This window comes from Macaca thibetana, chromosome 16, assembly GCF_024542745.1.
Source record: "Macaca thibetana thibetana isolate TM-01 chromosome 16, ASM2454274v1, whole genome shotgun sequence".
Taxonomy (NCBI): Eukaryota; Metazoa; Chordata; class Mammalia; order Primates; family Cercopithecidae; genus Macaca; species Macaca thibetana.
In genome coordinates, this window is record NC_065593.1 from 13,427,112 (window position 1) to 13,448,996 (window position 21,885).

General features: G+C 52.4%; 5 protein-coding genes across 19 annotated transcripts in view; 4 read left to right on the forward strand and 1 right to left on the reverse strand.

Moving 5' to 3' along the window:
• Positions 1-21,885, forward strand: part of NAA38 (N-alpha-acetyltransferase 38, NatC auxiliary subunit) — a 226,289-nt gene that overhangs the window by 149,308 nt on the left and 55,096 nt on the right. The window lies entirely within an intron of this gene.
• Positions 30-1,479, forward strand: TRAPPC1 (trafficking protein particle complex subunit 1). Its single transcript, XM_050765539.1, has 5 exons — positions 30-57; positions 95-279; positions 433-503; positions 858-996; positions 1,273-1,479. The coding sequence occupies exons 2-5, from the start codon at positions 181-183 to the stop codon at positions 1,399-1,401; spliced, it is 438 nt and encodes a 145-aa protein (XP_050621496.1). The 5' UTR covers positions 30-57; positions 95-180; the 3' UTR covers positions 1,402-1,479.
• Positions 1,580-10,462, forward strand: KCNAB3 (potassium voltage-gated channel subfamily A regulatory beta subunit 3). Of its 3 annotated transcripts, none has more exons than XM_050765329.1 (14): positions 1,580-2,815; positions 4,188-4,231; positions 4,320-4,357; positions 4,591-4,670; positions 5,937-5,981; positions 6,064-6,108; positions 6,313-6,356; positions 7,178-7,264; positions 7,860-7,945; positions 8,095-8,215; positions 8,298-8,392; positions 8,521-8,641; positions 8,808-8,896; positions 9,172-10,462. In XM_050765329.1, the coding sequence occupies exons 1-14, from the start codon at positions 2,079-2,081 to the stop codon at positions 9,247-9,249; spliced, it is 1,710 nt and encodes a 569-aa protein (XP_050621286.1). In that variant the 5' UTR covers positions 1,580-2,078; the 3' UTR covers positions 9,250-10,462. The 3 variants fall into 3 exon arrangements, with proteins under 3 accessions (XP_050621286.1, XP_050621287.1, XP_050621288.1); XM_050765331.1 differs by having other exon boundaries at positions 2,723-3,155; XM_050765330.1 differs by lacking the exon at positions 7,178-7,264.
• RNF227 (ring finger protein 227) lies at positions 16,028-17,988 on the forward strand. The gene is made up of 2 exons (XM_050765524.1): positions 16,028-16,964; positions 17,066-17,988. The coding sequence occupies exons 1-2, from the start codon at positions 16,448-16,450 to the stop codon at positions 17,110-17,112; spliced, it is 564 nt and encodes a 187-aa protein (XP_050621481.1). The 5' UTR covers positions 16,028-16,447; the 3' UTR covers positions 17,113-17,988.
• Positions 19,557-21,885, reverse strand: part of CHD3 (chromodomain helicase DNA binding protein 3) — a 28,397-nt gene continuing 26,068 nt past the window's right edge. For all 13 annotated transcript variants that reach the window (XM_050765166.1, XM_050765156.1, XM_050765161.1 and 10 more), the window contains 3 exons: positions 21,704-21,867; positions 21,322-21,448; positions 19,557-20,836 (listed from right to left, as the gene is read on the reverse strand). In XM_050765166.1, coding sequence (XP_050621123.1) covers positions 20,715-20,836; positions 21,322-21,448; positions 21,704-21,867 — 413 coding nt within the window. In that variant the 3' untranslated portion in view covers positions 19,557-20,714. The remainder of the gene's footprint in view (positions 20,837-21,321; positions 21,449-21,703; positions 21,868-21,885) is intronic.

The window sequence follows — 21,885 nt, forward strand, 5'->3', positions numbered from 1 at the left end:
AGCTCCGTGGAAACCGGAAGTAACTCCTGACAGGCACTCGGAGCAGTTCCGGTGAGTCCGCGGGTGGGGATGGGGGTGGGGTCCCCGGACCCCACCCGGTTGGAAGGCTGTGGGTCCGGGAACCTGATCCCACGGAGTGGGGGCCGTTCCGGAGCGAGGCTCACATTCCCTGCCCTGCAGATGACTGTCCACAACCTGTACCTGTTTGACCGGAATGGAGTGTGTCTGCACTACAGCGAATGGCACCGCAAGAAGCAAGCAGGGATTCCCAAGGAGGAGGTGACGAGAGGGCCCCGGTGCAGCCCGGTTGACCTCTCATCTCCAAACACCTATAGTCCCAACCCGGCCCCTCCTCTCAAACCCGAGCTCATTCCCAGCCCCCACCCCGTCTCCCGCATCCACCGAGAGCTAACTCTGCCCCTCTCCCTCCAGGAGTATAAGCTGATGTACGGGATGCTCTTCTCTATCCGCTCGTTTGTCAGCAAGATGTCCCCGCTAGACATGTACGCCGAGTCAGAAAAGATGTTGGGAGGAAGGCTAGCCTTGGGAATTTGGGGATGGGGGAAACTTTCTGAAGTGGAAGGAGCATTGGCCTCCAGAGGGGGAAAGGGTACTTAGAGAGGCTGAGTCCGGAGCGAGAGTGCTGGAGCTGGCAGGAGTGGCGGTGGGGAGGGTCTGAAAGTAGAGAGGTTGGTGGAGGCTAAATTGAGGGGTGAGGATGGGTGATGTATTTACTCAACCAGGCTTCTACAAAGGATATGTTTAGATGAAGAGGGAGTCGACCTTTGAGGGGATCAAAAGTATCTCTTTGGGAGAGATTCTGCTCCCATTCTTTAACACCCTCCTCATCTCTGCAGGAAGGATGGCTTCCTGGCCTTCCAAACTAGCCGTTACAAACTCCATTACTACGAGACGCCCACTGGGATCAAAGTTGTCATGAATACTGACTTGGGCGTGGGACCCATCCGAGATGTTCTGCATCACATCTACAGTGCGGTCAGTGCTAGCCCCGGGGACCCATACCCCAGAGTTCATCAGAACCCCAAGACTCCCTCATCTTCCCTGCCCTAATCCTACTATATGTTTGCTGAACTCAAGAGTTTTCTCAGGGGCCCTTAGGTTCTTAACTCCCACCACCACTTTCTCCTCAGAGAGGGCTTGTCTTCCAGCCCTTCTTCCTTGTGCATTTACACACCCCTGAGGTTATACAAGGTTTGGGGCTAAAAACCACAAGTATCCAAAGCCTGGCTCTAACATCTTCCCTTTCTATAGCTGTATGTGGAGCTGGTGGTGAAGAATCCCCTGTGCCCGCTGGGTCAAACTGTGCAAAGTGAGCTCTTCCGCTCCCGACTGGACTCCTATGTTCGCTCTCTGCCCTTCTTCTCCGCCCGGGCTGGCTGAAGCAACCTTCCTCATGTCTCAGGAGAATTCATGTCTGCCTGGGGCCCTTCTGAACCTGTGCCACTTAAGGGCCCCCACTGTAAGCCCCCGCACCCCCACCCCCCACCCAGAGCAACAGCGTAAAGGCCTGCCCTGATGCTCTCCTCCTACCAGAATGAAGCCCACAGAGTCCCTCCACCTCCACACCAGGCCCGCTCTCCAGTTTTATCCCCGACCTGATGCTGCGAGAAGCACAGAATAAACTTTTTGCCACTCTCTGCGGCCTGAGCGTGTTGGTTTGAGGGCCCTCTCAGTCCTGCCCCATGCATGAAGGCGGAAAGTAGGGCAGCCACACATCCTTGAGGACTACGAAGTGGCTTTGCGGATGGGCTTCTCAACTGTGGGAATATTGATGCTTTGGGCTGGATAATTCTTCATTGTGGGGACCGTCCTGTGCTTTGTAGGATTTTCGCAGCATCCCTGGCTACCACTCACTAGATGCTGATAGCACAGGCATGAAATCAAAAATATCTCCAAACCTTGCCAAAAGTCCCTTGGGAGACACAGTCCCTCCCGATTGAGAACCACTGGGCCTGGGGAAGCCTGACAGCCCTTGGGTCCCAGATGGTGCAGGAGCCACCCTCCCGGATTCCGCTCAGAAAATATTCAAGCTGCGGAGCCTTCGGCAGGCGGGGCTTATGCAAATGACCGGCAGGTTTGGCCGCGAGGCGGGCGGCTCTATGCAGATGAGGAGGCGGTGCCTGCATGCTGATGAGTTGGGCCCGCTGCCGACGCGGCTGGGAGCCCAGCGGGTCCCGCAGCGGTTCGCGCTGAAGTGGCATCTTTCTCCCGCCCCACTTCCCCCTGGGTCCTTATCCTCCGAGATCTTTACCTCATCCTCGACCTTTACCCTCATCCATTTCCCCCTCCTACTCCTTGCACCTGTGTCCCGCGTAACTGAATACCTCCACTCCTGGCGCCCCCCGCGTTTCTTCCCTCCCGCCGCAAACCTCGCGACCTCCAGCAGCCCGCCCCCGCGGGCCGATCCTGCCTGGCGCCTCCCGCCGCAGCCTCCTCAGCCTTCCCTCTCTGCCGGGGCTCACCCCACTACGCCCCCGGTGGTCCGCCCTCGGGCTTCCCTGCTCCCCCGTCCCGTCCCCTCGGAGCCCCCTCCCCCGCCCCGGTCAGCCGGCATGCAGGTGTCAATCGCGTGTACCGAGCAGAACCTTCGCAGCCGGAGCAGTGAGGACCGTCTGTGTGGACCCCGGCCAGGCCCCGGGGGCGGTAATGGCGGGCCGACCGGCGCGGGGCACGGGAATCCTCCGGGGGGTGGAGGGTCTGGCCCCAAGGCCCGAGCTGCACTGGTTCCCCGACCCCCAGCGCCCGCTGGGGCCCTCCGAGAGAGCACCGGCCGAGGCACTGGCATGAAATACAGGTATGGGGGTGGCCGGGCAGCCCACCCCTTCCACTTTCCTTTCGGGACCCCTGAGGCTTCTTGAGATGGCCGCCAAGACCCCTTCAAACTTCTCTAAGTAGGTCCCCCTTCTTTCCTTCTCTTCTTCCCGTCTCTGGCACTCCCTCACTTTGTCCCTCTCTTGGTCTCTGTCGATACCCCTGACTACCAGAGAATCAAGTTTACCAAGGTTGACTGGGTCCTGTCAGACCCAGGGAATGCCCCTGAGCTTCCCTCCTTACCCCTGGGAAGGTCAGGGATGCACGGATCTCCATGCTACACGGATCTCCAGGCTGTGCCCCCTCCAGTGGAATGTCCTTGGGTCCGTGTCCTGGGGAGTGGAGGGAGGGAATCGGCTTCTCACTCTGGCCTGCTCGGGGGTGCCTGACCCAAATACTGCCCCCACCTGCCCCAAAGGCTAGGTCTCCTGTGACCTTTCTTGGGCGCAAGGGGAGTAGGGCCTGTGGGAAGGATGGACCACATTTTTCATCTCCATGCTGAGGGACAGGGTCTGGGTAGACTGAAATGTAACTGACTTTATCTCAGAGGACTGCCAGACCAGAGGCTCAGAACTTGAAGTGGGGGGTAGGGGAGGGGCTCCTGCTGGGGAGTGAGCTGAGGTCACTGATCTGACCTGCTTTGTCGCCTGAAGAGTCTGATCCCCTCTATATGGTGGCCCTGATTGGAAAGCTGAGCTGACACCTGGGTTGGGGGCTCTGGGAGGATGCGGGGCTCACTGGTTCAGAGACAGTCTTCACAAGCCAATAGGAACAGAGGGAGTGGAGAGGGAGAACCAAGCTTTTCTGTCTTACTCTCCCCCCTCCCCCCAGGTCCTCAATCTGCCTTTCCTCCAGGCCCATCTGCCTAGCCTAGCCAGGGACCCCTGCCTGCCTGAATGCCTGAACTTGACTCAGTTTACCTCTTCCAACCTGGCGTCTGCCATTTGGCACAGCACTCTGCCTGAGGGCCTGGTCTCACAAACTCGCCACAATCAAACACCACAATCAAACAGAATTCCTCCCAGCCCCTCACTGCACACATCCCAGAGATGACTCAAACACAGACAAGAAGGACAAACCTGACAGCACATCTTCAATGTGATAAGAGAGAATGGAGACTCTGGACAGTGGCTCCAGAGGAACAGTCACTTATGGTTCACTTGTCCTTTTGACAAAATTCCTAGGACCTCTGCTCTGGAGATAGCACTTGCCCAATCCTATAGGCCCACTGGGTCGAGTTTATTTGCACTGAGACACCTAAGGGCTTCTCAGTCTGGAAGGAGAGGAGCTGGGGGCTGATAATCTAGGTCCATAATGGAGGCTCCACCCCTTCCCACTGCTTCTGTATCTTGCAGGAACTTGGGGAAGTCTGGTCTTCGGGTATCCTGTCTCGGCCTAGGTGAGTTAGAATAGGGATTAAGGAAAGGGGGGTATTCTTTCATGGTCTGCCCCCTGCAGTTCTCATGTGCCTGGCTTCTCTCTTTCAGGTACCTGGCTCACATTTGGTTCTCAGATCTCAGATGAGGTATAAGTTATGGGACATAGAATCAGGGTGGTGAGGGTGAGGGAACCTGAAAAAAGAGAAATTAACCTGGATAGGGGTTTGGACAACAAGCACAGGGAATGAGGGATCTGAGGCTGGAGGATGGGGAGAGGGGAGAGACTAGAGAACCCAGGGCTGAGATGTGATGGGTTAGAGTGCAGTGAGGGAGGTAACTGAGGAGCAGTAGTTGATCTTCACCTCTTTCACCTCCCTAGACAGCGGAGGATGTGCTGACCGTAGCCTATGAGCATGGTGTAAACCTGTTTGACACCGCCGAAGTCTACGCAGCAGGAAAGTAAGGACTGGGGTGAAAGAGCTAAGCTCCATTTGGAAGGCTGAGAGGACCCCAGGGATTATCTTCTCGTTTTCCCTCTAAAGAACCCTGGGACTTCTGAGAACGTGAAGTTCCAACCCTTTGGCGGAGGGACCCTAAAGCATTGTAGGTGTTACAGTCGCAACATCAGTCCCCCTCTGGCTTAGAAGTTAATGGGCATGCTGTGTAGTTACATTAAATAAAGCCAACAAATATATCTGAGGCCTTAGTTATGTGCAACTACATGAGGATTACGAAGATGAATTTTCAAACACATCATGCTGTATCACACATTGATAGCTTCACACTAGGAGCAGGGAAAACCTAGGATGACCTACCCTGCCTCTGCCCCATCGAGCAAACACTTCTGCTCATCTTCAACACTTGACCCAAGTGTCCGCTCCTTCAAGAAGTCTTTGCCCAGCTCCCAGAGTTGGTCACCCCCCTCCCCCACCATGAGCTCCTAAAGCACTGTGGACTGCCTTCTGACACACAATTCATGGTTTATGCAGCTATATTAGCTGCTCAAGTCAGAGGCCTCCTCCCATGGAACTTGTCTCACTCTTCTCCAAGTACCCACACAGAGCCAAGCACAGAGCAGGTGCTGCTTCTAGGAAGAATCAACGTGTCTCCAAAAGTGCACACAGGCTAAGTGGTTAAAGAAACAAAAATGGGCGATAAGAAGGATTAAACAACGGTAAAACATTTCAGTAACAGTCCACCATGACACAAGTAAGACTTGTCACAAGTGAGCTCATAATTTTTTGCTAAATTATGTAGCCAATTCTATGGAAGCTGACAAGAAGGCTGGACCATAGACTGTGGCACTCAGAGAACACATTATGGATGAGGCAGAATTTGAGCTGAGCTTTGGAGGACGGGTGGGATTTTGCAGAGGCTCAAAGAAGGGGGAGGGCAACCCAGATAGTTGAAGCTAGACAAGGCAGCATCCTTCCTGGCTCCACCATAGTTGGCCTCTTTCCGCTCATCCTATTCTATCTTTTTGGCACCCACAGCAGGGCTTGGTACATAGTTAATGCACAACAGATATTTGTTGAATACGTGATGAAAACTAGACAACTACACCCCTAGTTCCAGGAGTCCTCTTATTTTGTCCAGGATGGGGCTGTGAGCTGAAATGGACTCCTGGTTTATATCCTACCTTGCAAGAGATGAAAAGGTGGGGAGGAGAGGAAGGGATTGATTGGCTTGGGAGGGATCAGTGGCTCTGCCTTATGTTTCTTTTAGGGCTGAAAGAACCCTAGGCAACATCCTCAAGAGCAAAGGTTGGAGGTGAGACTGTTTTGGGGGTTGCTGGGGATGTGATCACCCAAAAATCCTTTTCTTGCTGGTTCTCCCATTTCTATTCTTCCAGGAGATCAAGCTATGTCATCACTACCAAGATTTTTTGGGGAGGACAGTAAGTGACTGCCCCACTGCGATTGTGGAGAAGGCCTACAAAGAATGTGTGAAGGTGTATGGGGTGGGGGTGGGGACAGCTATCCTCCACCAGGTCCGCACCCTACCTGTGAAGACTCATGCAATCCCATTTCCTTATGGCTCCAAGCCAGCCCTGGTCCCCTATCTTTGTCACGTCTCATCTTTGACTTACCTTTTCCTACAGGGCGGAAACCGAGCGAGGTTTAAGCCGAAAGCACATCATTGAGGGTGAGAGTTAGGGGCTGGGAACCCAAAGTGAGGGGATATGGAAGCCAGCGGAGTAGGGAACATTCTCTGAACTTCTAGAGGCTTTGAATAGGGATTTAGGTAGCCATGGTAAGGGGGCAAGGTTTGAATTCTTTTTTTTTTTTTTTTTTTTTTTGAGATGGAGTTTCGCTCTTGTTGTCCAGGCTGGAGTGTAATGGCGCGATCTCGTCTCACTGCAACCTCCTCTTCCCGGGTTCAAGGGATTCTCCTGCCTCAGCATCTCAAGTAGCTGGGATTACAGGCATGCGCCACCATGCCTGGCTAATTTTTTGTATTTTTAGTAGAAACAGGGTTTCACCGCATTAGCCAGGCTGGTCTCGAACTCCTGACCTCAGGTGATCTGCCCACCTTGGCCGCCCAAAGTGCTGGGATTACAGGCGTGAGCCACCGTGCCTGGTGGCCTGAATTCTTTTTTTTTTTGAGACAGAGTCTCACTCTGTCGCCCAGACTGGAGTGCAGTGGCGCGATCTTGGCTCACTGCAAGCTCCGCCTCCCGGGTTCACGCCATTCTCCTGCCTCAGCCTCCCAAGTAGCTGGGACTACAGGCGCCCGCCACCTCGCCCGGCTAGTTTTTTTTTTTTTTTGTATGTTTTTTTAGTAGAGACAGGGTTTCACCGTGTTAGCCAGGATGGTCTCGATCTCCTGACCTCGTGATCTGCCCATCTCGGCCTCCCAAAGTGCTGGGATTATAGGCTTGAGCCACCGTGCCCGCCCAAGGTGGGCTGAATTCTTAGTACACTGAAGCTGAGGTGCTTATCTTCTTCTCCTTACCCCACCTCCAGGCTTGCGAGGATCCCTGGAACGCCTCCAGCTGGGATATGTGGACATTGTCTTTGCCAATCGCTCAGACCCCAACTGTCCTATGGAGGGTAAAAGCAGCACCCCCAACCCTTACAGTCCTTCAAAACTGAGCACTTCCTTGCTGGGTACGGTGGCTCATTCCTGTAATCCCAGGACGTTGGGAGGCCAAGGCAGGAGGATCACTTGGGGCCTGGAGTTCAAGAATAGCCTGGGCAACATAGCAAGACCCTGTCTGTACAAAAAATGTTTTAAAATTAGCGGGCTGTGGTGGTGTGTGCCTTGTACTCCCAGCTATTCAGGAAGCTGAGGCAGGAGGATCATTCAAGCCCAGGAGTTTGATGCCACAGTGAGCTATGATTGCACCACTGCACTACATCCTGAGTGACAGAGCGAGACCCTGCCTCAAAAAATCTAAAATACAAAACCTGAGCACTTCCTCAAACCCTCAGCAGGAAGCCAGCCCCTGCTCACAAGGCCTCCCAAACTCCACAGTGGAGGCTGAGACTCCAGGATGTGGACAGAAAGGGAGGCAGAGAATAGACATTAACTTTCATGACTCCATAGAGATGCCGGGGCCTTGGTGGGGCAGGTGGAGGTCTGCAAATCTGGAGTCCTAGATTCCAGGAGTCTGACAGTAAGGCTTTCCCTCTCCTGTGTGCCTAGAGATTGTGCGAGCCATGACCTATGTCATTAACCAGGGCCTGGCCCTATACTGGGGAACGTCCCGATGGGGGGCTGCAGAAATCATGGTGAGTGTGTGACCCCACTTTGCCCCTGTCCCACAATTGGTTCCCACTTTTCACGTGGTTACTCCAAAGCCCACTGCACTGGGGCAGAAGGCAGAGAAGAAAATTGAATTAGTGCTCTGACCCCTATCTTTTCCCCAACCCCAACACAGGAGGCCTACTCCATGGCCAGACAGTTCAATCTGATTCCTCCAGTGTGTGAACAAGCGGAGCACCATCTGTTTCAGAGGGAGAAGGTGGAGATGCAGCTGCCAGAGCTCTACCACAAGATTGGTTTGCAGCCCTCATCCCTGCCTTTACCTTAGCCTCATCCATGGCTAGGTCCTCTTCCTGACACCCAGTGTTCTTTCCTTAGGAGTTGGATCAGTCACTTGGTACCCTCTACCCTGTGGTCTCATTACTAGCAAGTATGATGGGCGAGTCCCAGATACCTGCAGGGCCTCCATCAAGGTGAGATCTGGGGGCTCCAGATGGCAGGGCTGGGCTGTGAGCTGCTCTGGGGGGAGTTACGGGGGGCTGCTGTGTGGGTGTGGTGGTGGTGATGGCAGGGTCTTCTGCTGATTCTCCTTGGCCTCCAGGGCTACCAGTGGCTGAAGGACAAAGTGCAGAGTGAAGATGGCAAGAAGCAACAAGCCAAAGTCATGGACCTTCTCCCCGTCGCTCACCAGCTGGGGTGCACAGTGGCCCAGCTTGCTATCGGTGAGACCCTGCACCCTGCAGGGGCCCTGTCTCCTCCTGACATGCTCCCAAGCCCATCCTAAAGCTGGTTTGTCCCTAGGGAGGACCCTTGTCTTCAGAGACACTTCTGAAATCTATGTGGTCACTGTGCCCCATCAGTTCTCTTTTTTTCCTCCTCTGGCCCCAGCTTGGTGTCTCCGCAGTGAGGGTGTCAGCTCTGTCTTGCTGGGGGTGTCGAGTGCGGAGCAGTTGATGGAACACCTGGGCGCGCTGCAGGTGAGCCGGGGACTTTGAGACAGAGCCTATCTGTCCCCTTCCCCAGGAGTCAAGGCCACGCTCTCCAACCCAGGATGGCCCTATAAGGTCACCCACTACAAAGTCCTGACTTTGCAGGTGTGAGGTCCCAGAGCTGGAAACCGAGGCACTGGTACAACTGCGGCTCTTGCCTTGCCACTTGATCCCACTGTGGTGCTTCCCCCGTACTGGAACCCCATGCCCTGTCTCAGTGACCCAGCATGGCCTGCCGTTGCCACCACCCCATTCTCCTCCAGGTGCTGAGCCAGCTGACCCCACAGACGGTGATGGAAATAGACGGGCTCCTGGGAAACAAGCCGCATTCCAAGAAGTAGTCGGTCGCGGGCGCAGCGACCCAAGCCCGTGCCGCTGCACCCGCCCAAGACCCGCTTCCCGCAGCCGCCTCTCCCGCTCCGGATCCCTCCACGTAGCGGCCGGAGCCAGGGTAGCCCCGCCCACCAACGAGTCCCGGCTTCGAGTAGTGATACGCATGAACAAAGCCATATCCTTTTGCAGTGGGGTCGAGAGAGAAAGTAGTACGCCCGCCCCCTGCTGAGTCCTTCTAGGCCCTTTTGCAAATACCGGGCATGAACTACTCGCCGTCGGCTCTCTGCCACTTGGTCTCGCCCCCTACTCTCCTCCCCTTATTCCTGAGGCCTAGAAAAGAAAACAAAAACAAAAACCCACCACATACAAGAAACATGCAGAGTACCTCAAAAGCGGCCCTTGAAATGTCATCAAAAGGTAGTAACCTAGTGAGTGAGTTGTGACGTCATCTGGAACACAGGAAACGGGGCTCGTAGGGTATTCGGTACGAAGGAAGCCAGGCTGGTCCTGGCGGGAAGTAAATGATAATCTTTGGGAAACCAGGACCCTGCCTCCCAGCCTAGAGGTGGAGGAGGGTGGTCGGCGTGGGGCCTACAGTGGCACAGCACTGACAAAAGTAGAGGGAAATTTAATAGCACATCTACACTGCAGTCTGGTGAAAGTGGCCGGGGTGGCCCTTGGAAAACAGTTGGGCTGTTCTTTGCAGGAATTCGTGATAGCCTCTCTGTCACGGGCAGAGACCAGGGGCTGACATAAAAGGTCTGGGTATAGACTTTTGAGCCTTGAGCAGGGCCTCCTACCTGGCAGTGGAGAACTGCAGTCTTCCTCCTGGCAATAACCCTAAAGCAATAATGATGGCCCCTCCTCTGTAAGACTTCCCAGGGAACTGTAAATAAACCTCAGCTTGATCCTCACAGTGTCTAAAGTTGCAGGGGCTTGGGAGGTTAGGGTCACAGTCTCATCTGCCTGGCCCTCTCGCCCCCTAACATTAGAAAGCTCCCAGCATTAGCTTTCTCTCCATTGCTCATTCCAGGCATCAGGCTCCTAGTCACTGTTCTCATTAAGGACCAAGACACCAGATACCCCAGGCCCCAGTTTTCTTCCTTCAGTTACCACATTCCTTAGAACCCAGAAATCTGGCTTCATAATTTTGTTCCTCCTCTTTCTATGAAAGACCTAGCTATCTGCCCTTATTTGTTTGTATTTAAAGTAATATTAGCCATACTCCTTCCTTGTACTTCTCATTTCTCTCTCGCCGGATACCCACACATATGCCAAGGAACTTGTGGCTGAGTGGGAGATGCTGTTCTGAGGTTGAAGCTTTGTGATTTGATGGAGAGGTAAAGTGAAGAGTGGTCTGAGGTTGAGGGAATACAGAGAGAAGGAAAGATGTTATCATTTTACTGGGACAGAACTGGGTGGAAAGTTAAAACCTTAAAGATCACAAGGCAGAGGAGGATGAGCTCTACGTTCCTTAAATACAACCTGCCCATCTCCCTTCTACCCATCCTCATCCTTCCTTGATCCAAAAGCTGGGCAAGCAGAGTTAAACCAATTTCCAAAAGAGAAAAGTCAGCAGCATGCCATTTACTGGATTAGCAGCCAACCGAGTCAACTAATTAATACGTACTTCCACCCCATTATCTCCCACTCATTTTGCAAGACTGTGGAGGAAACAAGTAAGTAAAATATATGACTAAACTATGATTAGTTATTCTGTAACAAACATATGAGAATTTATCAATCCCAAATAGGATTCTCCTTAGTTAGTTATCCTAGAGGGTTATGCACTTATTTTAATGAACCCTGTCCCATTGCTCAAAATATTAAAAACAAGCAAACAAACACTACTCCTCCTATAATTACCTTCAGAGATGGTTTGGAAACCCTTTGATTTAAAAAAAAAAAAAAACAAAACCCTTCTTTTATTGTCACACCTCTTTTGTGTATAGACATTTGCCATATTTATCACTCACCTCATTCATTAATTTAGCAAGTATTTGTCTATTGAGTCCTATTATGGTGTGGCACAGGGATACAAAGGTGAACAAAACCAGACTCAGAACCTTCATATATCTTGCTGAGGAGAGAGACAATCACAGAACCATTAAATAAATACAAACTTCCTGTCCAAAGTCCAGAGGAAAGCACATGGTGTTACCGAGTCTGTAGTGGTTATTTGACATGGTGAGGTTAACACCAAGAGCTAAAGGATGAATAGGTGTTAATAAGGGTTAAGCAAGAGGGTTAAGAGCATATGCTAAGGCCTGTGGCAGAAAAGAACATACAAGCCAAAAGTACCCAAAGCCAGAGTGTCTAGAGAGGAGCAGAACAGAAAGTGAGACATGGGTAATGGTTGGGCACAGTGGCTCACGCCTGTAATCCCAGTACTTTGGGAGGCTGAGGCTGGTGGGTCACTTGAGGTCAGGAGTTTGAGACCAGCCTGGCCAACATGGGGAAAACCTGTCTCTACTAAAAATACACACACACAAAAAAAAAGCCACCTGTAGTCCCAGCTACTTGGAAAGCTGAGGCAGGAGAATCGCTTGAACCCAGGAGGCAGAGGTTGCAGTGAGCTGAGATCGTGCCACTGCACTCCAGCCTGGGCGACAGAGCAAGACTCAGGAAGGAAGGAAGAAAGGAAGGGAGGGACGGAGGGAGGGTGGAAGAGAAAACAGGCGGGCATGGGTAAGTTTGGAGCACACAGGGACTTACAGGGCACCTTACAATGTTATATTTATCTAGGCCAGGCGCAGTGGCTCACACCTGTAATCCCAGCACTTTGGGAGGCTGAGGCAGGTGGATCACTTGAGCCCAGGGGTTTGAGACCAGCCTGGGCAACGTGGGGAGACCCCATCTCTACAAACATACAAGAATTAGCTGGGCATGGTAGCTCGTACCTGTGTAGTCCCAGCTACTCGGAGCCTTAGGTGGGTAGGTGGCTTGCGTCTGGAAGATTGAGGCTGTAGTGAGCCAAGATTATGCCATTATGCTCCAGCCTGATGGTCAGAGCAAGATCCTGTCTCAAAAAATATTATATTTATCATACTGGGAATAAAACAGTAGGAAGCCCTCTCTATCAGTTATCTGTGACACACAACAAATCACTACCAACATTAATGGCCTGAGATAACTTTTTATTTATTTTAATTTTATTTTATTTTGAGATGGAGTCTCTCTATGTCACTCAGGCTGGAGTACAGTGGTGCGATCTTGGCTCACTGCAACCTCCACCTCCCGGGTTCAAGCGATTCTCCTGCCTCAGCCTCCTGAGTAGCTGGGACTACAGGCAAGTGCCACCACACTGAGCTGATTTTTTGTATTTTTAGTAGACAGGGTTTCACTATCTTGGCCAGGCTGGTCTTGAACTCCTGATCTGGTGATCCACCCGCCTCAGCCTCCCAAAGTGCTGGGATTACAGGCATGAGCCACCATGCCCGGCCACTATTTATCTATTTATTTATTTAGAGATGGAGTCTTGCTCTGTTGCCAGACTGGAGTGCAGTGGCGCGATCTTGGCTCATTGCAACCTCCGACTCCCTGGTTCAAGCGATTCTCCCGCCTCTGCCTCCCCAGCAGCTGGCATTACAGGCACGTGCCACCATGCCCAGCTAACTTTTATATTTTTAGTAGAGACGGGGTTTCACCATGTTGTCCAGGAGGGTCTCGATTTCCTGATCTCATGATCCGCCCGCCTCGGCCTCCTAAAGTGCTGGGATTACAGGCATGAGCCACCGTGCCCAGCCACTTTTTATTTATTTTTAAGCGGTGGGGTCTCGCTCTGTCACCCAGGCTGGAGGGCACTGATATGATCACGGCTCAGTGCAGCTTCGAAGTCCTGAGGCTCAAGTGATTCTCCCACCTCAGCCTACTGAGTAGCTGGAACGACGTGCACCACTGTGCCCTTTTCTTTTCTTTTCTTTTTTTTTTTTTTTTTGAGACGGAGTCTGTCTGGCTCTGTCACCCAGGCTGGAGTGCAGTGGCCAGATCTCAGCTCACTGCAAGCTCCGCCTCCCGGGTTCACGCCATTCTCCTGCCTCAGCCTCCCGAGTAGCTGGGACTACAGGTGCCCGCCACCTCGCCTGGCTAGTTTTTTGTATTTTTTAGTAGAGACGGGGTTTCACCGTGATAGCCAGGATGGTCTCGATCTCCTGACCTCGTGATCCGCCCGTCTCGGCCTCCCAAAGTGCTGGGATTACAGGCTTGAGCCACCGTGCCCGGCCTCTTTTCTTTTTTTGTAAAGACAGGGTCTCACCACGATGCTCAGGCTGATCTCAAACTCCCGAGCTCAAGTGATCCTTCCATCTTGGTCTCCCAAAGTGCTAGGATTACAAGTGTGAGCCACCACACTCAGGAGAAATAACTTTTAAAAACTGTTCTTTTTCACGATTCTGTGGGCTGGCTAGGAGTTCCTTTGCTGTTTTCACCTAGGTTCACTCATGTCTCTGCACTCAAACAGCAGGTCAGCTGAGCAGGAAAATGGAAAATGGCCTCACCAGCATGTTTGGCTGTTGGCTGGCGCTCCTCCGTGTGGCCTCTTCCTTACATGGTGGTCTCAGGGAGTGTTCCAAGGGGACAAAGGCAGAAGCTACAAGGCCTCTGACAGACTAGGTTCCAGAACTCACACATCGCTTCTGCCACACCTATTGGTCAAAGCTAGTTACAAGACCAGCCCAGATTCAAGGGATAGAGAAAGAGACCCCAATTCTTGATGTGAGAAGTACCAAAGTCACACTGCAAAGGAATTTGGGGCCACCATTAGTCTACCACCACATTAAAAGTTGTTTTTTGTTTTTTTTTTTTGAGACAGAGTCTTGCCCTGTTGCCCAGGCTGGAGTACACTGGTGCAATCTTGGCTCACTGCAACCTCCACCTCCTGGGTTCAAGCGATTCTCCTGCCTCAGCCTCCCAAGTAACTGGGACTACAGGTGCACGCCATCATGCCCGGGTAATTTTTTGGATTTTTAGTAAAGACTGGGTTTCACCATGTTGCTCAAGCTGGTCGCAAACTCCTAAACTCAAGCAATCCGCTAGTCTCGGACTCCCAAAGTGCTGGGATTACAGGTGTGAGTCACTGCATTCAGCCCATCATATATTTATTAACCATAGATACCTACCAGTCCCCCCTCCCCCGACCTTTTTTTTTTTTTTTGGAGACCGAGTCTCACTCTGTTGCCCAGACTGGAGTGCAGTGGCGTGATCTCCGCTCACTGCAACTTCCACCTGCCGGGTTCAAGCAATTCTCATGCCTCAGCCTCCCGAATAGCTGGGACTACAGGTGTGAGCCACCACGCCTGTCTAATTTTTGTATTTTTAGTAGAGACGGGGTTTCACCATGTTGGCCAGGCTGGTCTTGAACTCCTGACCTCAAGTAATCCACCCGCCTTGGCCTCCCAAAATGCCGGGATTACAGGCAAGAGCCACCATGCCCGGCCCTACCAGTTCCTTTTTAAGACCAAAAAGTTTTGAATTGTGACAGCATCACTGTAATAAGTAGACAGCTTCTCCCATGATTACAGACAATACCATTCAAAAGTTCTGAAATGTTTGCTTAAAAACAATGGTATACCTCCTCAAAAGAGATTACCCTCTAGGTTTTAACAATGAAGGTTAAAAAACCAGCTCTGCATTGCCTGTGATAGCTGGTAAATGCCATGGGTGTGGAGAACCCCATCTTGCACATATTGGTCAAGAGGGATGTGTGTTGAAAATGTTGGGTACTGGCTGGGCATGGTGGCTCACGGCTGTAATCCCAGCACTTTGGGAGGCTGAGGCGGGCGGATCACCAGGTCAGGAGATCAAGACCATCCTGGCTAACACAGCGAAACCCCATTTCTCCTAAAAGTACAAAAAATTAGCTGGGCGTGGTGGCGGGTGCCTGTAGTCCCAGCTACTTGGGAGGTTGAGGCAGGAGAATGGCATGAATCCAGGAGGCGGAGCTTGCAGTGAGCCGAGATGGTGCCACTGCACTTCAGCCTGGGCGACAGAGCAAGAGACTGTCTCAAAAAAAAAGAAAATGTTGGGTACTGAGAAATTAAGGTGAATTCAGTATAGGCTGGGGGCACAGGATAAGAATAGTAGCTAATATAGTACTTACCTGGTGTTTTACTGTGTACTGGACACTGTTTGAAGCACCTTACACATATAACCTCGTTCAGTCCTCATTATCCACATTTTTTTTATAGGAAACCAAGGCCCACATAAATTAACTTGCTCAAAGTGTCACAACTAGTAAGAGGTGGAAGCTAGGATCTGAACTCAAGCCAGCTGGCTCTAGACTGTGTTATTACCCTCCACAACAGAACCTGGGCTGCAGGTCCAGGAGAGGAGGGTGAGAAGGCAGCTGTGTGTGGGTGTGGCACCATGAGGGGAATGTGGGTTGTGAGTACCATGTCCTGTTTACCAGTGGGAGAAGTCAGACCCCTGAGTCAGAACTTATGCTGGGGAGCTTTACTGGGGCCATCACGATGTGTGGGTGTCCAGGCCTCCGGAAGGAAAGGATTCCCAGCATTCCTAAAGCCATGGTCCTGGAATCTAGGCCCCTCCTTAGGCTGAGATACCAGCTGAGAGTTAAGCAGTTTGGGGAGAACGAAGTTTAGGAAGCCAGCCTTACAAGCAACACCGAGAGGTCATCTATAATGAGAATTGAGGGCAAAATCGAGTCAAAGGACCCGGGACCAAAGGTTGGGCAGAATGGGCAGTGTTTGGAAACTGAGTGGGATTGTGAAACTCACTGCGAGCAACTGAATAGGCCGAGGGGGCTTTAGAGACCTGTGCCAATGATTGACGGCTGAGGCGCAGGGAGGGACCCGGGGATTTGCACATGGTAGAATTAAGGAGCGCTGGCGTTGCGTTGGGGGAAGAAGGAAAGCCCCACCCCGCTCCCCGGCAGTGGGGAGGAAGGGAGGAATGGGTGCCTCGGCCCCCAGGGCTCCGGTCCTGGCACGGCCTGGGCCGCCTCCCCGACTCCATCATCGCTGTCATGCCCGGCCTCAAGCCTCCACCGCCCCCACACGTGCCGCCACGGGGAGCGGCCCGATCAAGGCGTGACGCTTCGAAGGGTGGGGCCTCACTTATTCCCCTATTTAAAGGGGAAAGAGGCCGCGGCGCCGGCCCCAGGACCCGACCCGGGCCTCAGAAGAGTCAGTTCGTTCTGTTCACCGAGCCGGCCGCGTTAGCGACGCCCTCGAGTTCGCGGCGGGCACGATGCAGCTCTTGGTGAGGGTGCCCTCTCTTCCGGAGCGGGGCGAGCTGGACTGCAACATCTGCTACCGTCCTTTCAACCTCGGGGGCCGCGCGCCCCGCCGCCTGCCCGGGACGGCGCGCGCCCGCTGCGGCCACACGCTCTGCACCGCCTGCCTCCGCGAGCTGGCAGCGCGCGGGGACGGCAGCGGGACGGCCGCGCGCGTGGTGCGCCTGCGCCGCGTGGTCACGTGCCCCTTCTGCCGCGCGCCCTCGCCGCTCCCGCGCGGCGGCGTCACGGAGATAGCTCTTGACTCGGACTTGTGGTCGCGATTGGAGGAAAAAGCGCGGGCTAAGTGCGAACGAGATGAGGCGGGGAACCCGGCCGAGGAAAGCAGCCACGCTGACGGAGAGGCCGAGGAGGAAGGGGAGAGCGAGAAGGGGGCGGGGCCTAGGAGCGCTGGGTGGCGCGCGTTCCGGCGGCTCTGGAACAGGGTCCTGGCGCCCGCGCGGCGCTGGCGGCGTCCGCTGCCTAGCAACGGTGAGGTGCTGCCAGGGGAGGATGCAGGGGAGAGAGCGCCGAGGAACACGGAGGTTGGTTGGCTTCCTCCTGCTGCCGCTAACCCTTCTTCTTTCCCCCAGTGCTCTACTGTCCGGAGATCAAGGACATTGCCCACCTGACCCGTTGAACGTTGTAACCGAGGAACTCGGAAGCCACAGCCGAAGGAAGGTGGGAGCTGCAGCCTCGCGGGGGCTGATATCAAGACTACTGTGTCTCAGATCCCAGGATTGACATGTGATAAGAGAGATGAGCCGAGGGCAGGAGGGAACGCCCTGGGAGGTGTTGATGATGAGTTGGGGAGGCTCCTAGACGAACTCGCCCCCATCTACTGACTGTGCCAGTCTTACATTTTCAGGATGGAGTGGCCAAGGGATGATATAAACAAAGCCTACGTTACTGTGGGAAGAAGACAGACTGTTTTCTTAGCTGGGACTTTGGCTTTTGTCCAGGGTGGCTCTGGTGTGTGGGAGCAACAGGTCCCGTTTTAGCAATTCTTTGTCAATGGTTTGAATTTTTTTTTTTTAAGATGGGATGGGAGAGAAGAGGCTAATTTTCGCGTCATGTTAATCTCACTTCTCTGGCATGTAAGGGTGCTGGTATGCCTGCTGTCTCTCCACTCCCAGTTCTGTGTTCCAAAAATTGAGATGGCTCCCTGCCTATCACTATGATGAGGAGCCTTGCTTCATTTCAGAATCTACCTTCAGCCTGCTAGGGCAGGTATCAGAAATTCCAAAGGGCATTTATATGAGGCACCTAATTAGAGCCTATCAAAGTAGGAAAGGAGAGCCATTTGAAAGGCATCATATTTCAAACTTTTGCTATTATCTGTGTTATCTTTACAGTCACAGGGAACACTGGCGCTACTGAAAAGATACTTATACAATTTTAAGTGTCTTTAAAATTTGTGTCCCATAATGGGACATCACCTATTGTATATATGCCATGTATTCTATTTTAGAATCCTGTAAGTATCTTATGACCATATAGTCATAGTCAAGGACCAGCAGCGTTGGTATACTGTCGATGGAAGCGCACAATCTCACTCCAGGATCCCACTCCAGACTTCCTGAATCAGACTCTGCAGGGTTGTTGTTTTTGTTTTTGTTTTTGAGACAGTCTCACTCTGTCGCCCAGGCTGGAGTGCAGTGGCGCAATCTCACCTTACTGCAGCCTCTACCTCCCAGATTCAAGCGATTCTCCTGCCTCACCTGCCGGAGTAGCTGGGTATTACAGGCTCCTGCCACCACAGCTGGCTAATTTTTGTAGTTTTAGTAGAGATGGGGTTTTGCCGTGTTGGTCAGGCTGGTCTCAAACTCCTGACCTCAGGTGATGCGCCCACCTCGGCCTCCCAAAGTGCTGGGATTATAGGAGTGAGTCACCGCGCCTGGCCAGACTCTGGCATTTTAACAATCCCAGGTGATTTGTGTGCATGTGAAAATGTAAGTATCATTGGTCTAGATCCTAGACTCTTTAAGATATCACCATCTGTAGGTAGAATATTTAAAACATAATAAGTATGACTGATAGATTATTTTATCCAAAGTTCTAAAGTAACATTCTATTGCTAAAGAAATCCTAACCTACTATATTACATTTTTCTCTTAAAAATGTGAACTTATTAAGTATTAACCTCAATTTTTAGGGGTCTCCAACCTTTTTAAAATATTTTTGATTGACAAATCATATACACTTATGGTTTATAAACCTCAATTTTTGTAACCCTATTTTGGCATTTTCCTGTCCTTACGTCTCAGCTTAAATGCTCCCTCTTCTGGGAGGCCGCCTTCTGCCTTCAGCATAGTAGAGCCTTTTTCCCACCCCTCTGTAACATAATGCCCTGTTTTATTTTTACTGCTTTTATTTTCATGCTTTGTGGGTGTCCTCACTGGAGTGTAAGCCCCATGGTAGGAAGGGCTGACCTGTGACTGTTTTATCTCCAGGGCCAACAGCAGTGTTACTGTATAATATGTACTCAATAAATATTTGTTGGCTTTATATCTTATTTTTTTAATATAATAGCCTTGTGAACTAAATGTCTGGCCTCTCTCAATCTCTGAGAATCTCTGTTTAGTGAGCAATAAACATCAAGGAAATGCCTAGCAGTTCAAATCTTTGGTAAGCTAGACAGATCTGACCCTCAACTCCTTTAAAAAAAAAAAAGTGTGCCTTTGCTTCATACTGGAACTGAACCTGTGGAGCTGTAGTGACCTCTACTGACTCTTAGGGGAACTAAAGTGCAACTTGAAGGTGGAAAGGATGATCAAAAGGATGGCTGGAAGGCAGTTTTGAATCTTGCTAGGCACTCCTCCCACTACATTTCTGTCCAGTAAGTCCCACTCTCTCTGAAGTCAACCTGAGGCCATGTAGTATCTGCTGCTCACCCTCCTTCTCTACACTGAGCCCATCACATAGTTGGAGCTGGAAGAACCTCAGTTTTAGTGAATAATCCAAGAGATAAAAATGAGGAAAAGGAAAAAGTCGTAAGATTTTTTTAAAAAAAGGCAGAAAGCAACAACTTTTCTTATCCCTCCCCCCAAAACTCCCCCCCCATAAAAAATAACAGAGCACACAGAAAGGAAAGTATAATTTATATGTACAACCAATAAACCTGATACAGAAGAGGGGATCAGGACAGACCAGGAGTGGGTGTGAAGAGAGACTGGGAAAGGGGCAGCAAAGAGGAAGTGGGGGGTTCGCCATGCAAACTGCCACTCTCCCTGGCCCCTCCTGGGAGGGGGGATGTGCCCACATTTCCCTTGCCTGCCCTCCACTACTTTGCTCTGGTCCCAGTGACAAGGTAGCTCCCAAGACCCTGACTAGGTCCCCTGCCTGACTTAACGCAAATTTAGTCTGTATCTAGGCCTTGAGGAGGGAGGGTAGTAGAAGTCTTCAGGAACCTAAGCCCCAGAGCTGGGGGCTTCCCCGCCACCACCGTCTGGCCCATTGTATTCTCTCCCACCCTTCTAGGTGACCTGGGTCCCTAGAACAGGTTGGGGAGCTCCTCTTTGGCTTGAGGGAGTATCACCCAACCATTACTCTTTGTAGGGGTGGTCCTTGGTCCCTAGGGAGGGGGGAACATTCCCAACACAAGATGCCGGTACACAGGAGGTAACTGAGCCAGTGAACGGCGCCTTTATTCTGAGGCTGAACAGCAATTGACTTCCTCCCTCATAACTGCTCCACCCTCCATGTGGGGAGAGGTAGGGAACGGTAACATGCAGCCACCCCTCCTCGTCCCTTCCTCCCTCCCAGGACTCATTTTCATCCCTCTCTAAAAGTCCCCCTCCTCTCTTCAAAGCTCTCTTCCCCGCAAAAGTTCCTAAAGGCCAGGCAAGGCTAATTCTCCACTTCTGCATGAGATGGAGCTGATTCTGCAGGGAAACAGCTGGGGAGGCTCCACCTCTTGCCTCCCCACAACCATTTACTGGAAAGTTGTGTATACTTGGCGGTGGGGGAGGAAGGTACTTGGAAGACCCTGCCAGCCGTCTCCCACCCAGACCTCTTCTCACCAGCACAGTCTTCAAGGCTTGGTGGGAAAGGCGCGTGGGAGTGGAGAAAGACAAAGGGCCCTTCTTGAAGAGAGGAGCTGCAGAGAGGGGCAAAGGGGTTCCTAGCCCAGTGATGGCCCAAGGGGTGGGGAAGGTGGAGGGCTGGCAGCAGGCCCCAGCGCTTGAGCTGGGGGTCGGCCTCGGGGACGGGGCCTGGGTGAAGGGCAGGCCTGGGATCCAGTCAGTCGTCTATACAGATCACCTCCCCGGCTCGGGGCTCCTTCCGATCCAGCCCGTCTGACACCAACGCCCCCACCATTTCCTTCTCCTTCTTCACCAGCACTGGAGGGCCGTTGGTGGCGGCTGTTTGGGAAAGTGGTAAGGGAAGATCAATTCCCACATCACTCCCAAACATCACTTCATGACAGTGGTGAATTCTCACTTCTAGGCCACCTCCTGCCACTTCCAGTTGCCCCAGGTAAGGGTGGGAAGACAAGGGCAAACCCCTTTCCCTGAGATTCCACTTTGTGTTACATGATTGAACACGTGTTCCCACTCTATACCCCTCGGGTTTCATATTCACTTTCCCTTGAAGGAACCTGGAGGGAGGTGGCTTGGGTAGAAGACACCAAGTCACAGATCTACTAAAACTCTGGTTTTTGATAAAGGAGATCAAAGAGGGGTTAAGAAAGGGATGGGGGGACAGCCTAGAACAACTCTATCCCATAAAACACCAGATACCACCAAGGAAATGAGATGGACTAGAGCAGTTAAAGGGCAGCTGAGCAGAAATAAAGTTTGGCAAAGGAGGAGTGTGAGTAGCAGGGGGTAGGAAAACACCAGCTGACCTGTGATGAAGGACCCTGCAGGCATCTGGCTGTAATTGGCGCCTGCGGCGGCCAGGGCCCCTACGGGTGCGGCGCTGAAGGCCGCCCCGTACCCCGGAGGTGTAGCGTAGGGACCCGGGGGGAAGGCCTGGAACAGAGAGTAAGCAGAAGTTGGAGTTAGTTCATAGTCTGTGAGAGGAAAGAAGCTGTAGGGGAGACATTAGGAGCCACACTCCACAGCTACTGAGGGTAGGATACACAGGCAGGCAGACTCACTCAAGGGTGACGACTGTGTTCTAGCAAGATGTTTTTCCATATTGTATAGGATTCTGATGGAAGTGTTTGTATGTGTGCAGGAGGAACCCCAACAGGGAAAACTGGAGCTAGGGGGAAAGAGGGTTACCGGTGTGGGGTGAGGCTCCGTGCCCTTGCTGGCCAGCCGGCTGAGGATGCTGCGCTCGGACATCTGAAGGCGGGCTGCGATGGGGGGTATTCGGGATAGCGTGGCTGGCAGGCGGGTCACGTCCGCCTTCATGTCGCTCAGCAACTCCTCCAGCTGGTTCAGAACTGGGGCCCGGGCCACAG